The 17,662-nt window shown below is 39.2% G+C and overlaps 1 protein-coding gene across 4 annotated transcripts in view; it reads left to right on the top strand.

The window, feature by feature from the left end:
• Positions 1-17,662, top strand: part of TMEM255B (transmembrane protein 255B) — a 195,641-nt gene that overhangs the window by 117,345 nt on the left and 60,634 nt on the right. For 3 of the 4 annotated variants that reach the window (XM_069094062.1, XM_069094064.1, XM_069094061.1), the window contains one exon: positions 5,524-8,142. The exons of the other annotated variant lie outside the window; for it this stretch is intronic. In XM_069094062.1, the coding sequence (XP_068950163.1) occupies positions 5,524-5,691 (168 nt within the window). In that variant the 3' untranslated portion in view covers positions 5,692-8,142. Of the gene's footprint in view, positions 1-5,523; positions 8,143-17,662 lie in introns of those variants that run through there. 4 annotated transcript variants of the gene reach the window in all.

Genomic DNA, 17,662 nt, shown 5'->3' with positions numbered 1-17,662 from the left:
ATCCCTTCCTGTTTATTCTTCTGAGCCCAAAGCTATTGTTATTTTGTGAGAATCAGGACCTGTTGCAACAGTTGATGAGACTTAAAGCTAGTGAAGGAGAAAAGACACACATGCAGAGGTTAAGAAACTTGGAATATATCAAAAGCCAAGTCATAACTATGATTTTCTGTTCTGGGGAAATAAATAACACCCAGGAAATGGTATGAAGCGTATGTTCAGTTCTGTTTGTGTGTAAAGGGGTGTGTTTTGGAGAGGGTGGTAGAAGGGATACAGAGGGCCAGAACAGGTGAGGAACTGCTCAACCCAGACCACATCTGGTAGCTTCCCATTTTAACTAATTATTCTTGCTAGGCAGGTGATAAGTTCTGTTGTTTCTACATTGCTAAAGGATTGTAGGTACTGCCAGGCTCTCTCAATTTGGAACAGTGGGACTCAATCCTCTAACTGCCCCATCCTAGATGAAAAGAGACTTTAAGGCAAATGCTATAAAGGGCTTTTTTGTTTGTTCTCTTGTTAGAAAGGCATATGGTGTGTGTATGTGTATGTTTGTGTGTGTGTGTGTATGTGTGTGTGTGTGTGTGTGTGTGAGAGAGAGAGAGAGAGAGAGAGAGAGAGAGAATGAGAGATCTTGAATCCTGAGACATAAAGTTATGATTACCTCTTCCAAAGAATTGATGATGAACTTACATAAACTTCCTGGTTTCCATTAGATTTTTAGAGAAAATTGTCCCTTTAAAGTCATGAAACTATAGTTGATCTTGTATACTTCGATCATATACATAGATCTTCAGATAGATGTATTCTTCTAGAAAAGCTGAAATATTTGTGGGGTGTTCTAGTGGCAGCCAACACTGGCATACCCAGGATGCTGCTAGCACAGTTTTTTAGATCTGCTCTACTAGGAAAGATAGCTGTTTAAGGAAGGGGTCAATAATCTTTTTTTTGGAGGGAAATTGGAGTTAAATGACTTGCCCAAGGTCACACGGCCAGTTTTTGTGTTAAGTGTCTGAGGCCAGATTTGAACTCAGGTTCTCCTGACTCCAGGGGCGGTGCTCTATTCACTGGGCCACCTAGCCACTCCTCAACAATCTACTTTAATTACATTTACTTGTTCAGGGAAAAAGTCAGCACCCTGAACTTCAGAGGAAAACCAAACAGAGAAAATACAAGCAGAGAAATAAAGATCAACAGACAGGGCTCTGACTGCCTGAATCAACTCTACACTTTACCTACATCCCTGGATCGAGAGAACCTTTACGTCTGAGCAGTTGAGGAGCTCTGAACATATGGCCACTCAGAATCTCAACCAGAGAATCACAAGATCTTTCTCCTAAGTGAGCCCCCAAAGCAAAATACCAACTCAGAGTATATATACACTTCTCAGAGCCAGAAGGCATCACAACCCTCCTGATTCAGTGCCTAATTAGAAATTAGCAAAAGGTGTGAAAGCCTTTCTACAAACAAGCCTTCCCTAAGCAAACTTCCCTTAATGGGCTCCATGGGAGGCCTATTAATGGGCAAGTGTAATGGAAATGCAAATTTAAAGATCTTCCCTCTGCCCCTAGGCTAAAGTGCACCTGGAGCCTGGGGTGGGAGGCTTGTTTTTCAGTAGATACTTCTTGACTGGCCAGTGAGTCAATAAGGTTGTTACATTCTCTGAGCCAGGAGAAGGCTATATAAGCCCTGATGTGTGGCTTTGTTTTGGGGGCTCACTTTGAGAAGTGTTCTGTGATTTGATCAGATGAAACTCTGGGAAGCTGTTGTTGAGAGTCCCGCGGCTTTGAAAAAAACAGATGTTGATACCCAGATGTTGATTTGGTATGGATGTAATGGTTGGACAGTTTAGAAACTGTCTACTTGATCTGTTTCTCTGTCTTGGTAATTCTGTCTGTATATTCTGAAGTTCAGGGTGCTGACCTTTTTCCCCTGAACTAGGTAAATGATACATAGGTTTGACTGATTAAAGTAAGCTTGTTAACCCATTTTGAGTTGCTTTCCTTTATCAAAGCAAATCCAAGAACCTGTATTGACAGCCACCCTGGGGACAATGGGGTGCTTGCTGCTACAGCAGGGAAGATCTTAAACCCCATTAACATTACAGGTATATACATATATTTGCATGCATGTCCATGTATATGTGTATACATACATATATGTGTATATACAAACATACATACACACATATACATACATACACAGACATATACGGATATATCTATTGTAGTCTGGTAATAGAACATGTAGCAATGTAGATAAAATAGTTTTTGTGTCTTAGATAGGGTATTTTACCTCTTATCCTGAACCCAGCACTTTGAAAAATATGTTAGTAGATGAATAATGAAGAAAGGAAACAAAACTTTGATGGTTTAAGCTTTTCTCCTTTCCCCCTGGCCACTTCTCTTCCTTTTGTCGAAATATGTTTTGTTCTTATTCCATCTTTTTTTTGAGTGAGGGGGGAGAGCAAGGAGAGGGACAGAGGTCCATATGAGTGATTTCACTGGTATAGGGAACTTCCAGTGTGGAAACCCCCTTTCCCAATGCAGCATAGCAGCTGTTCCACAACTGTCTCAGAGTCTGAATGAGTTTTCTGGGGGCATGGAGAAGTTGGGTGACTTTTCCAGGGTCATAAAGGCAGTAGGTAGGTGCCAGGGAGAGGACCTGAACCTAGAGCTTCCTGACTTTGATGTGAGCTCATTGTCAATACCTTATGCTTCCTCTCCACTTTTTCCTCCTTAAAAGTGAACCTTTGCAGACTTCCCAATTTCCAGAATGTGAATCAATGGACCAGTGTGATCATTTTCTTTAAAACACAGAGAAAATGTCCCTTTTCTACAGAGGAATCCCCTGATAATGGTGAAACAAGGTGGGGTGCTCTCAGCAGTGCTGGAGGATGCTGGGTACTAGAAGCAGAGTTCAACCTGTAGGTGACAGAAAGTTTGAAGTGGGAACTGAAACTCTGGATGATAGATGCAAGTTTCAACAAGGCTGGAACTGTAGATAGAAATATAACAGCAGGGCAGCTAGATGGTGCAGTGAATAGAGCATTGGCTCTGGAGTCAAGAGGCTCTGAGTTCAAATCCAGCCTGAGACACTTAACACACACACACACACACACACACACACACAAAACTAGCCATGTGACCTTGGGCAAGTCACTTAACCTCAATTGCCTTCCCCTCTCCAAAAAAGCAAAAAAAATATATATATATATATATATATATATATATAATAGGGGGGGCAGCTAGGTGGTGCAATCAATAGAGCACTGGCCCTGGAGTCAGGAGGACCTGAGTTCAAATCCAGCCTCAGACACTTGACACACTTACTAGCTGTGTGACCTTGGGCAAGTCACTTAACCCCCATAGCCTTGCCTTTCCCCCTCCAGAAGTATAATAGGGATACCTGTAAAGTTCTTTACTTGAAAATGACAATTCATGTGAGAAAGACCCAGGGTTTGAGTGGACTGCAAATTCAATATGAACTAATAATGTGGCACGGACCTTCAATTTCCCCCTCTTAAAGAAAACCTACCTCCTGAAGTCATTTTTTCTTGGGGATGAGTGTCTAGACCTAGCACTGCTACATACTGGCAGCTTCTCTATTATCTATAGTCTTGGAGGGTTGCTTAGGGAAAGGGGAGGGGGAAGATACAGAAACACTTACATAGTACCTACTATGTGCCAGGCACTTTGCTAAAAATCGCTTTCCCAGTATCTCATTTGATTCTCACAGCAACCCTGTGAGGCAGGTGCTATTATTATCTCCATTTTGTAATTGTAGAAACTGAGGCAAACATCAGTTAAGTGATTTGCCTAGGGTCACACAGTGATTTGGGTCTGAGTGCGGGATTTGAACTCAGGTTCTAACCACTGCTGACACCTAGACACGTTAGTGCCCTGGGGCACTGAGAGGTTTGTGTCTTATCTGGGGTCACACTACCAGTATGTGACTGACGCAGGAAATGAAACCAACTTTTCCTGACTCCAAGACTGGTGCCCTGTCTACTGTGCCATGCTGTTTTTAATATCCGGTTTACCAGGTTGCATTAAATGAAGGACAACATCCAAAGTCCCATTGGACTCTGAATTGCTTTTATGTTCTTTAGAGTACTGTGTTCAATTATGGAGAGATTAACAAATTGAAGTGCATCTGGAAAAGGAGAACCATGAAAAGGAGGTGTCCAAAAACCATTTCATCTGAGGAGTGCTGAAATAAAATAGAGATTTTTATCTTGGAGAAGAGAAGCTGAGTGGGGGAACATGATAGGTGTCCTTAAATATTTGAAAGGTTATCTTGTAGAAGAGTCATTATTAGAGTTTATCCGTGGGGCTCTAGAGGGCAGAGGTAGGATCATTGGGAGAAAGTTACAGGAAGATAGATTTCATCTCAATAGAAAGAAGAATGTCCTGTCGGCACTCTCCAAAAATAGAATGGACTGCATTGCAAAAGTAGTGGTCTCTCCAGCACTTGGCAGTGTTCGTGTAGAGGTTGGATGACCATCCACTAGGAATGTTGTAAAGGGGAATTCCTACACAGGGTGGAGAATTGGACTGGATGACTTCTCAGGTCTCTTCCAGCTCTAAGACTGAATGATATTACTCTAAGTGGCTATATTTGGGAGAATACATTTTAACCCATGGTAGATACAAATTATTATACTTATGAGATACAGAATCAGGGTCTATAAAAATGGTGCAGGGTTTCTATGGCCCCTAACATGGCACTTTATTGAACCCTTGTATTATATATTTAGTTCCCAAGATTTTAAATAGGAAAGACTAATTAATGAAAAGCAGTCAATTGGAAAAATAAATGATGCCTGTGTATTTTTACCCCTAAATAAACATAATAGGTCCAATAGACCGATATATAGGACTGATGCACTTTTAATAACAACTCTTTCTGAAGCATCTAGTATTGTTGGGTTCTTTTAGGCAGGGATATAAAGTTCAAGATATTTAAGCACTGATAGGATTGGACTAAATGATCACTAGGGTCCATTCCAATTCCAAGAATTTATGAGTCTGTGGGTTTCTAATAAAGAAAGTCAGGGGGCAGCTAAGTGGCACACACTGGCCCGGGAGTCAGGAGGACCTGAATTCAAATCCGGCCTTAGACACTTGACACACTTACTAGTTGTATGACCTTGGGCAAGTCACTTAATCACAATTGCCTTGCTTTCCCCCCTCCAAAAAAAAAATAAAGAAACTCAGATCACCCCAGGACTAACCTAGCCAAGTAAAGAAATTCCTTTTAACTCTTCAACCTCACTACCATATTATTTGAGTCAGACAGTGACAGTGGTGTTTGGGTTCATCTCACCCTTACTTCTAAAGGAAATGGAGCCTGTGATTATATTGGTAAAATGCATCTTGTAGGGACCCTGGCCCCTGCTGCAAGGCACTTTAAAGGGATGGTTTTATCACTTAGCATTTTCCCCATGCTTTTTCATACACTACATGCATGCTATAGCTTGAGTTTTAATCTTGCTTACTGAAGAAAGCCATTTCTGTTTAATTACAGCCTGCCAGCAATTTTCCGGCTTCGTCATCCACTGATATCTCTTTATCTGATGACACCCAGCCTCCGTCTCAGTCCAGCTCCACCTATGGGCTTCCTCCCAATGCCCCACCACTCTATACACCAACTTATTTCCTCCCTGGGGAAAAACCTCCACCATATGCGCCATGAAACAGCATAGGTTTTCTGTAGTCACTGGCAGATTTTTAAAGACACCTCCAGAAAACCAGCTGTTTTGGCTACCTGCAGATGAACCAAGAAACTCTTTGCAGTTCCACTTACTTTCTTCTCCCTTCACATTCACTAAAAATGGACCAGTAGTCTGGGAGACCAGGCCAGATATCTGACCACGAAGAGCATGCTGCTGACTTGTGGGGAGCCAGTGACACTAACCTTTGGTCCTTTCTTTCCCCACTATAACTACTGGGGATGGCGAAAGGGAAAGGGGACCTTTATCGAGAACACTGTTTGTTGTCTACAGAAGCAACATTTCAGGTAGCCCTGGCTTCTTTTCTATAAATCAGAAGTGTGCCTTGGTCCTGGGACTCTTCTTGTCTGGACAGGGCTGTCTCTTCTGTTGCTTCTTTTCCTCTTCTATAGAAGGAAAACAGACACCTTCAGTTTCATTTCCTTACAGCATTAAAAAAAAATTATTTTGTCCTTGGGCAAAATAAGGTCCAGAGAAAATTGGTGTCATGATTAATTTACAATAAAATATGCTATATGTTTATGTATATACATATTATATGTCATATGTGTGTTCCCATGTCACAAAGAAGAGATGTGGTTCTCCATTGTTGCAATGATCTCTGGGTAGCCTTTGTTCTAAAAAGAAAAAGAGTGCTGTTAAAAGTATACAATGCTACATTTAAAGGATTGCTAGTTGTCTGAACCATGTCTGTGTTAACTGTTAACTGCTTGAGTGTAAAGTCTGTCACCACTATTGTGAAAATATTTTCTATGAGAGTTCAGCATTTGATCTTTATTATGTTTGGTATTGAATAGTGTTTTCTAGAAGATGCCTAATTCACCAATAAGTTGAGTCAACAAGTGTCTAAGTGCCTACCTTGCCAAGAAGCTGCTGTGTATACGAACTATTCTGACTTGTTTTGGTTGGATGACAAGAGAGGATTTTCTTTGTTCTCCATTCTTCTCCAATCTGTGGCTCTATTTCCTCATCTATAAAATATAAGTCTTTGATTAGATGGTTTTTAAAGGGTCTTTCCAACACTAGAATTCTCAGATTCAGTTTTGACATCTATGCCCAAAGGGCTAGCTCAGTTCCTAATTTTAAAATAAATTTAATGTAATCTATTGGAAAACATGACCTTTGGCTCCCTCTGCTGGCTCTGATGCTACAGCTTTATTTTATAAGACCAGTCTTAGAATTTGATTTCACCTTGAGTAACTGTTACAGAGGACACATATTTACTGTCGGGGAGAAAAAGCCATCTAAAAGGGAAAATTATATTCCATTTGGGTCCTCATAAGTTCTGGTCTTGCTAGATAAAAAATCGGGCATAATTTTAATGTTTCCCAGGGAAAGGGAAGTGAAAAGAAACATAATGAGTCAAATCACAATAAACTGGGTCAGAGAGACTAGAAAGTGCCATATTTATGAAAGATATGTGGGTGGTTGGGGGAAGAGAGAGTGGGAAAGATAACTCTGTGCCAATGAAGGTTTTATAAGGATCTAAGAACTCATATTTTCTTTCCAGTAAGAAGTTGGTTTCATGGAGAACAATTGTCTCTGTGTTTACATTCCTACAGTCCCAATGTAAAATGGTGATCATCCTGGTCATACTTATTTCTTCCTTTCCATTAACTCATATTTCTGTATAATATCCCTCAGAAAAATTCAGATTTATAGGCTTTCTAGAGCAGTGTTGTTAAATTCAAAATAGAAATGGGCTACATTGGGCTGCATATTGGCTTGGAAAACCACAAATTAACATTGTCTATGTTGCATTGTATTTTTATTTATTTTGTTAAACATTTCCCAATTTTATTTTAATCTGGATCCAACTGTACCTTGGAGAAAGTTTTGCAGGCAGTAAGTTTGATAAGTCCAATATTTGATGTTGTTATTGTTGATGTATGTACAATTTAATGAAGATCTGAATTACCAAAAGCAGCTAAGCTGTTCCCAATGGTTGAAGGAAAATTTCAGAATGGCTTGAAATTTGCTTGATTATAGACTAATGTGTTTCCTGCTTAAGAGGTATTTGGATTTGAACAACTCTCTCTTGGAGACAAAGTGCCTTCGAGCCAAAGAAATGACTCTCAAATGGTGGGAATGTCAGTCACTGTGTCAAAAGTTTAGGGGACATATTTTTAGGCAGGGTACCTTGTATGATTGCTGTCATTCAAATTAGAGTGTAGTATCTGGCTGGCCATTTACTTTGCCTAAGACAGCCCTAGTTTAAACAGCTGGCTTGACTCTGCTCTTCTTCAAGTGTTGTGATTATATGAACTTGACCTTGTTCTCACCTAGTTCTCACCAAAGACATTCAGTTTTTGTATAATGTTTCTCATCTATCAGTTAGGGCCCAGAAGGCCAGAAATGTGTACATGATGTTAAACAATGAAAAATAAAATAAAAAAGTCAAATAATTGATAAAATGTTCCCATTTCTCTTGAAGTCATACATCAAAACAGTTTGTTCTCTGCTTTGCTAGAAGGTGATAATTGTTTCCAATGGGTTAGAAACAGCCAATACTGACTTTTGTTTGCATTAAATGTGGAACAGAAAAGCTTTAAACTATAAACTCTTTGTGAATCATGCACTTTCTTAAGTCTCCTCATGAGAAGAGTTAGCCTTGGTAACCTTCCCTTGGTGCCAAACAAAGGAAACCAGAAAGGTTAATTTGTAAGGCCCTGTCCGTGCAGGACACCCAAAATCAGCACATGTTTACCCAAGTAAACTCTCCTTTACACACAGGGGGAAAGCTGCAAAAAGCAAAGCACATAGAAGCATAGGTGTACAAATGTTCTTTGTTCTCCATTCTACTCCAATCTGTGCCTCTATTTCCTCATCTATAAAATATAAGTCTTTGATTAGATGGTTTTTAAAGGGCCTTTCTAGCACTAGAATTGTACACTCCATTTGACATCGATCTGTGCCTCTGTTTCCTCATCTATAAAATATAAGTATTTGGGTGGCTAGGTGGCGCAGTGAGTAAGAGCTCCGGCCCCGGAGTAAAGAGGACCTGAGTTCGGTTAGGGTCTCAGACACTTAACACCCACATGCAAAAACTAGGCTGTAACCTTGGGCAAGTTACTTAACCCCAACTGCCCTCCAAAAGGAAATATATATATGTCTTTAACTAGATAGTTTTTTAAAGGGCCTTTCCAGCACTAGAATTGTACATATATACAGCACATGCATGTATATATATACATATATATATACACACATTTACACTTACACGTACATATGAATGAATGAATTGCATCTGTGATTTCATTGGTATAGAGGACTGCAGAGATAAGGAAATTCACTCTCCCAAAACAGATTGGCACTCTGACATGTGTAGCCTTAGAGAGTTAACTAGGATACTGAATTGCTAAGTGGTTGCATATGGTCACAGAGCCAATGTGTTAAAGGCAGGTCTTGAACATAGATTTTCCTGGCATTGTGGCTGGCTCTTTGTATACAAATTTGTATACAAATATATTGTATATCATATCACACACACACGCATATACAGAAACATTTTTATATGATGCTTCAATAAAATGTATACATGATTTGGTTTGACCAAGCGATTTATAATTTATAATGAAAATTTTGTCAGAATATTAAGGAAGCAAACATTCAAAATGTCTACTTTTAAATCCATAACAAAATTTGTATGAAAATGAGAGGGTTGAACCTTAAGGCTCCTTCCAGCCCTGGCATTCTATGAGTCTGTTAATATAACATGACACATTGTTCATGCCAATTAGCGGTTTTATCAAATAATTGAATTAATGAGACCTTTCTGGCTACATTTGTAAATGCTTTTTCACCATTTAAATTACTTACACATTTTAGCAAAGGACGTTCTGGGTAGGTATAGAATGCCAGAAAGAATGGCTAGTACTACCATTTTCTTCTTTATTACTGACAGATTTACATTGGAATGAGTATTCAAGCAGCATTTGCCACAAAATGAATAAAATGATCAGGGCCAAGGTAGTTCTTAGCACTGATACAGCTAAGGTCCAGCTCAGTGATGGAGCAGTTTCTGTGGGAAGCACCGTAGGAGGTTGTGAAGGAGTCAGAAAGGAAATAATTTTCCTCTTTGAAAATCAGCGTTCACACTAGGCTTGCTTCCTTCAAGACCTGAGTGTTCCCAGCCTTCTCCTTTCCTGCTGCTCCAAACAGGATACCCCAGTATACACTTTGGCAGGAGTTAAAATGACCAGAGATGAACATAGCAGAGTAATATTACATAAAAACTCACAGTGAGACCTCAGGACTGACGGCTAGGATTGGGGAAGCAGAGACAATTCCTGTTAGCTAGAATCAATCAACCAACAAACTTTTTTAAAAATTTAATTAAATTCTCAATTACATGAAAAAGTTCAATATTCTTTTTAAAAATCTTGAGCTCCTAATTCTCTTCCTCTCTCCTTCCCCTACCCCTCCTTCAGAAAACAAGCAATTTGATATAGATATATATATATATATATATATATACAACTATGCAAAACACATTTCCACATTAATCATGTTGCAAAAGAAAATACAGACCAAAAAAAAAAAACCCACCAAAAGAGGTAAAAAAAAAATGCTTCACTTTGCATTTTCTGGAGATGAATAGCATTTTTCGTCATAAGTCTTTCAGAACTGTCTTTAATTATTGTATTGCTGAGAATAGCTGTCATTCTTATTTTTTATTTATTGTTTCTTTTTGGAGGGCCAATCGGGGTTAAGTGACTTGTCCAAGGTTACACGGCTAGTTTTTATGTTAAGTGTCTGAGGCCAAATTTGAACTCGGGTCCTCCTGACTCCAGGACTGGTGCTCTATTCACTGAGCCACCTAGCCACCCCCTAACTCAGTCAGTTTTAGTTGATCATCATACAATATTGCTGTGTTGCATATGTGTTGCATACAGTGTTCTCCTGGTTTTGCTGGCTTCATTCTGCATCAGTTCATGTCTTTCCAGGTTTTTTCTTTGAGCATCTTGCTTGTTATTCCTTTTAGCACAATACAGGTTCTATCACTGTCATATACCACAACTTGTTTAGTCATTCCCTAATTGATGGACATACCTTAATGTCCAATTCTTTGCCACCAGAAAAGATTTTGCTGTAAATATTTTTGTGTGTATAGGTCCTTTTCCTTTTCCTTTGATCCCTAGATTACAGACTTAGTAGTGGTATTTCTGACTCAAAGAGTATGCAGTTTTATGCCCTTTAGGCATAGTTCCAAATTGTTCTCCAGAATGGTTGTATCAGTTTACAACAGTGCATTAGTGTACCATTTTTTCCATATCCCCTTCAGTGTTTGTCATGTTCCTTTTCTGTCACAATAGCCCATCTGATAGGTATGAGGTGGTACCTCAGAGTTGTTTTAATTTGCATTTCAATAATCAATAGTGATTTCGAGCATTTTAAAAATATGGCTATAGACATCTTCTGAAAACTGCCTGTTCATATCCTTTGACCATTTATCAATTAGGGAATGATTCATATTTATATAAATTTGACTTGGTTCTCTAGATATCTGAGAAATGAGGCCTTTATCAGAGAAACTTGTAAAAAATTTTTGCCCAGTTTCCTGCTTTCCCTCTGATCTCAGGTAATCATTTATTAAGTCCCAGACAGCACCAGGCACTGTGCTTGGTGCTGGAGAAAGGAAGACAAAAATGAATAGTTCCTGACTTCAAGGAGCGTATTTCCAGTTGGGGCATATAATGCATATATATACAAAGTCAAAGCAAGGTAATTTCTGTGGGAATTGGAGGCACTAGCAGCTTGGAAAGACAAGCAAGACGTCATGTGGGAGATAGCATCTGACTTGGGTCTTGAAAGAAGCTAGGAATTCTAAGAGGCAGAGGTGAGAAGGTAATGTATGCCAGGCATGAATAATAGCCTAGGCCAAGGCATGGAGATGAAGGATGGCAGGGAGGGAACAAGTATTTAATAAGGGCTTGCTATGTGCCAGACACTGTGCTATGTTCTTTACATGTAACTTGTTTGATCCTTATTTAATGGGGAATAGGATGTTATGTTTGAGGTAAGCTAGTCCGGTTGGCTGGACTACTTAGCATCTGAAGGGGCATAATGTGTGGTAAGTCTAGAAAAATAGACAGGAGCCAGATTGTGAAGGGCTCTAAAGACATGAGCAGGAGAGTGGTAGTGATGCTACTGGGACATCACTTTGGCAACTGTTTGGAGCATGAATTGGAGAATTGAGACTGGAAGCAAGAAGACCCATGGGGAAACTTTTGCTGTAGTTCAGGTGAAAGGTGATAAGAACTTTAAGTAGGGGGCTGGGCATAATGATCAGGCTTAAAATCAGGTTAGCCTGTGCCATTAGCTTCTTGGATGAAGGTCTAGACCCTAAAGACAATGCATTTTTTTAGATGACTGTGGAATTGGAGATGATCTGTTAGGGCTGTTGAATTAGATAGAGAACAGCATATTTAAACAGTTTATTTAAAAACAACTGACATTTCTAGTGACTAATAAATTATTTTAAAGCCCTTATTCTAGGATTGTTATCTCAAGAAATCCTGGCCCATTCTGACAGTCTGTCCTTCCCCATGAAAATCCAACTTAAATACTTTCTTCTTAGGGAGTAAGAAAATTTTAGTGGGTAGTTTCTCATCTCCCTAACTCCCAACTCCCTAATCTCAGCTTTCAAAAGGGCCAAGAACTTTGGAATTCATGATTGACTTTTATGTTTGGGGGACTGTTTTTACATCTGTATAGACTTCTACCAGAGCTTTGGGTTAGTTATTCAATTCAATTTGGTTCAATTCTACAAGTATTTATTACCTAATTGCCCTGTTGTTTCAGACCTAGCATGAAGACTAGGTCTTTTTATAGGTCATGGGATTTAGAACTAGAAGGGGTTTTAGAAATCTTTTAATTCAATCCCCTTATGATAAGCAGACTGAAGTTTGGAGAGACAGATTGACTTGTCTTAAAATCACATATTGAAGAGCCCTTTTCTTGTAGCTTGAGAGCTGGAAGGGACTTCATTGCTCATCTTGACTAGATGAAGTGATTTACTTGCCCGAGGTCACATAGGTAAGAATCTGCCAACCAGATTCTTGAATAAATCAATACACACACAACACAATCCCTCTTTCTAGGGCAGGGACAAGTACTATATATGGGAATATGTGAATATTTATATGGGAATATATATGGGAATATGAGTAATGTGTATGTCCTTCCATAAAATTATGTTCACAATAGGAAATCTGGTAGACCAAGATGGTGGTGATAAACGCCTTTTAGTCAACCAAGAGATGCTGTTGAATATTAGTATCTTTTACTTAAAGGGCACTGGACTTGCAAAGAGTTCCTTTAAGGTTTGAATAAAGGTCCTCTGACTTCAAATTCGGTTGTTTTTACACTTCCAGTTCTATCTCTGCCTTTTTGTCAAGATTCCTCCCTGAGGCTTGGATTTCTGCTAAGTTACCTCAAGTTCCTCAAATTCCACTTCAAAACAGTGTGATTTCTTTAGAATTTCCACCGGATGAGGAAGTAAACAAAGACATTCCCTGTCCAAATTCCAAGATGAAGACAGCAACTGAATGTTTTTACTGGAAAGAAAAGAAATTTCATTTTTTCAACTGAATTCAGTCTTTCTGACTCAACAGTTGGATCAACGTATTTCTCCTCTCCTAAGCTGACCAGTTATGACATTTAGAGATAGTCTTCCTGCAGAGTCTTTAAGATAATTCAGTTTAGCTAGCTAGGAAATCTTTAATTAGAAAGCGGAAAGGGGTAAAATAATAACAGCTGTCATTTATATATCACTTTAAGATTTGCAAAGCAGTTTAGAAATATTATCTCGGGGTGGCTAGGTGGCACAGTGAATAGAGCACCAGCCCTGGAGTCAGGAGGACCTGAATTCAAATCCAGCCTCAGACACTTAACACAAAAAACTAACCATGTGACCTTGGGCAAGTCACTTAACCCTAATTGCCATACCTTGCCCCCTCCAAAAAAAAAAAGAGTAGCGGATGAATGGGCACCTAGGTGTCTGGTGAATTAGCTTCCTGCATTCAAATCTGACCTCAGATACTTACTACCTGTGTGACCCTGGGCAAGTCACTTAACACTATTTGCCTCAGTTTCCTCATCTGTAAAATGAGCTGGAGAAGGAAATGACAAACCACTCCTGTATCTTTGCCAAGAAAACTACATATGGAGCCACGAAAAAATGAAAAATGACTAAACCACAACAGTGAATAAGAATTCAATTGGAAAAGAAAGCTAAGTTGTAAAGAGAACCTAACTCTATAATTGAGGTTAGCAGAGAATAGGGATGAAAGTAACAGCAGTTTACATTTATGTTTTGAGATAGGCAAATTATATACTGGTGAAGTAGCAACATTATTACTACTGTATTCGTGTTTTTACAAATGGGAAAACCAAAGCCCAGACTGGTTGAATATCTTGCCAGTTGTATTATTGCAGAGATGGTCAGAACCAAGATTAGAACCCAGGTCTCCTGTCTCCAAGGCTAGCTATTCCACCTCTAAGTTAGACTGCCTCTTAGTATACTACACCTCCCTCAAGGAGGTGGAAACTTGTGTCTAGGTGGGCGTCTGATTCCCTGGAAAGTTCCCTTATATTGGTGCTTGGATGGAGGCCTGGCAAGATAGTCTCCATTCCATTTTCTTCTGGTCTGCCGAGAGGCAGTGTGCTCATTCATCAAAGGAAAAATTCTGTCTCTGGCTTGTTGTATATGTACATGTTAATTCACATGTTAGAATATAAGCTCTTTGAGGGCAGGTATTCTTTCACTTTTGTGTTTATATCCCCAGCCCTTAGCACAGTGCCTGGCCCAGGGTAAATGCTGCCTAAATGTTTACTAACTTGAGTCTTCTACCTTCCTTAGTATTTCCATTCACTTAATTAATCAATCAACTGATTAATAAATATTTATTAAGTATTTAACTATGTGCCGGATGCTCCTTGAGAATTAAAAAAAAAAGAAGCAAAAATAGTCCTTGCCCACAGAAACCTTACACTTTAATAGAAGAGATAACGTGTATATAGTACAACCTATATAGAATATATGCAAAATGAATCCAAAGGAGTTTGGGAAGGGAAGGTGGGCACCAGGAGTTGGGGGCTAGGGAATCAGGAAAGACTACATAGAAAATTGAATTGAGTTTTGAAGAAAACCAGAGATTTCAAGAGGTAGAAGAAAGGAGAGAGAGCATTCTAGATATGGAGGCTAGCCAGCACAAAGGCTTAGCACCTGGATATGGGGCATCATGGGTGGTGAAAAGCAAGTAGGACATTCATTATTGCCCTGGCATCCTTGAAACACCTTAGAATTTCTATCTGGGGTGAAAAAGTTATTGTTTTTGTTTTGTTTTTTTACTTCTGCCTAAGCAGAATTCCTGCGCTTCTGAAAGTTTGTGTGGAGGTCTGAAAGGCTTAATTAAGGCCCATAAGACCAAGTTTTCATGTTCAAGGAGTAAATCCATGGAGATATAATAATGGAGTAACTGACGATAGAGTTTACATGCAGAAACTCTGGCTGCTTCAAATGGGAAGGCATAACTGCACCTCAGTAAAGCATTGAGAGCCACGGCTGGTTTGGAGCAAAAGTAGATGTGATTGTACTCAAAATAGCCTCAATTCCAGCTGCCATTTCAGGTTTGTTTGAGACTAATAATACCTCCTCTTTCCCTTCTTAACAGCCTCAAGGCACAAGTACAGCAAATCCCCATGTATTAAAATAGTACTACCTTAGAGGAACTCCTTGCAAGTCCAGGCCCCTTTAAGCACAAGATACTAATATGCAAGAGCATCTCTTGGTTGACTAGAAGGTGTTTAAAACCATCATCTTGGCCTACTAGGTTCCCTATTGTTAAACAACATAATTTTATGGAAGGACATAAACATTACTCATTCCCATATACAGTACTTGTCCCTGCTCTAGAAAGAGGGATTGTGTTTGTGTGTATAGTGATTTATTTTTTCAAATTAAATTGATTTTCTTCAATTAACTCTAAACCTCCTTTTTTCCCTCCTATGTCTCCACAACACCCTCTTCCTGCCTCCCCCCCATCCCTCTGAAAAAGAAAGAAAAACAGCTTCATAGGAAATGAGACCTCCCTTTCGACATTGCTAAATTTGGTAAACAAATAGCTTTGAGAAGGAAAATGTGCTATTTTCAATAGCTCAAGTCCAGAAGTCCGACTTCCCTTGTCAAGCAAAACATATCCCCATATTAGCCGTGTCCAAAAAAAATGTGTCTCAATCTGTACTCCGAATCCATCATCTCCGTCAGGAAGTTTCATGTTTCATGATGAGTCTTCTAGAATTGTGGTTGGCCATTGCTTTGATCAGAGTTCTTAAGGCTTTGAAAGTTCTTTTTTGTTATTGTTGCATGATATACATTTTTCTCCTGATTCTGCTCTCCACTCTGTATTTGTTCACACAAGTCTCCCTAGGTTTCTCAGGAACTGTCTCCCTCATTTTTTACTTTCAACCATATTCATATACCATGACCTGTTCAGCCATCCCCAGTTGATGGGCAAGCTCTTAGAAAGAGGTGTTGCAAGACTTCCCTTTCCACATTTCTAAATTTAGTAAGCATGTAGCCTTGAGAAGCAAAAATACACTAGCTTCGATAGCTATTTCTCCTAAATGTCCTTTGTCAAAAGGGAGAAAAACAAAAATACCCTGTGCCTTAAGAACAAAACTAACCAACTTCTCTAAATTAGAGTTAATCACAATAGGTTACAGCAGCAGTTGCATTATCTCTTTAAATGCAGTTTATCTTTAGGAGTCTGATATTTCATAGGCTACTTAGAACTGGAAGGGACCATTATTTTTTGCCCAACCACAAGTGATTTGACAAATGGCACCCAGGTAATAGAACCATGAATCAAACTCTAGTCCTCTAACTCCAAATCCAGGGATCTTTCCACTACACCGTGACTTATCAGACATCATTTGTTTGATACACACGATTACTAGAAAAATTTTCTGTTTTAAAAGAATCTTTAAAGATTCCTTGTTGAAAAGATCCCATGGGACTTTGGACTGACACTAAGGCTTAGACTAAGACCTTAGATTGAGACCGCAAGTAAGACCAAGATTCTTTGACATTTTGATGTTGGGAGCATTTTCTTTCTCATGGGTAAGTTTTCAAAATACCTGGTAAGGAGCATTAAGAGAATCACAATTAACAGTATTCACAAACATCCTAAGCTCAGCTATTTTTGTGGATATCAGAACTGAGACCCAACAAAGTGGCTTACCAGATAAATCCTACCTAAGATGTTTTTGCAAAATAAAAAAAATGAAAAAATAATTTTAAAAGCAGATGTTTTTGCCCTAAAGGTCCAGGGGTATCACAGAATGCATGGGTAGTGAAGTCATGTTGTATGAAGCCAGGAAAAGCAAATGAGTCTAGAATACTTTTTCCTGAATGTATAACAATTAGAATGGAGATGGGAAGGACCTCATCTCATATTTACATGGAGTTTTATTGTTTACAAATTACTTCCCTCCTAACACTCCAGGGAAACAGGAAGTACAAGTAGTATCATCCCCATTTTACAGGGTAGGAAACCAAGACTCAGCAATATTAAGTGACTTGTTTTGTGACCAATATGTGGTAGACCTGGGGTTTAAGCTAAGCATCTTTTCACACTGTCTCTTCCAATCTCTCCAAACTACACACAAGGGTAGATGCATTTATTAGTTTTAAGCAGTAGGAGCAGCTAGGTGGCACAGTGGATAAAGCAATGGCCCTGGAGTCAGGAGGACCTGAGTTAAAATCTAGCCTCAGACATTTGACACTTACTACCTGTGTGACCCTGGGCAAGTCACTTAATCTTGATTGCCTAGCTAAAACAAACAAAATGATAGTTTTAAGCAGAAGCACCAACCCATACTCTTGCCCCCCCCAAACCCATACATGCACACATACCTACAACACACACA

The sequence above is a fragment of the Petaurus breviceps genome, unplaced genomic scaffold (genome assembly GCF_028583685.1).
Source record: "Petaurus breviceps papuanus isolate PSGF00001 unplaced genomic scaffold, PetGlider_PUasm1.0 214, whole genome shotgun sequence".
NCBI lineage: Eukaryota > Metazoa > Chordata > Mammalia > Diprotodontia > Petauridae > Petaurus > Petaurus breviceps.
This window is presented reverse-complemented; position numbering and strand designations above follow the sequence as displayed.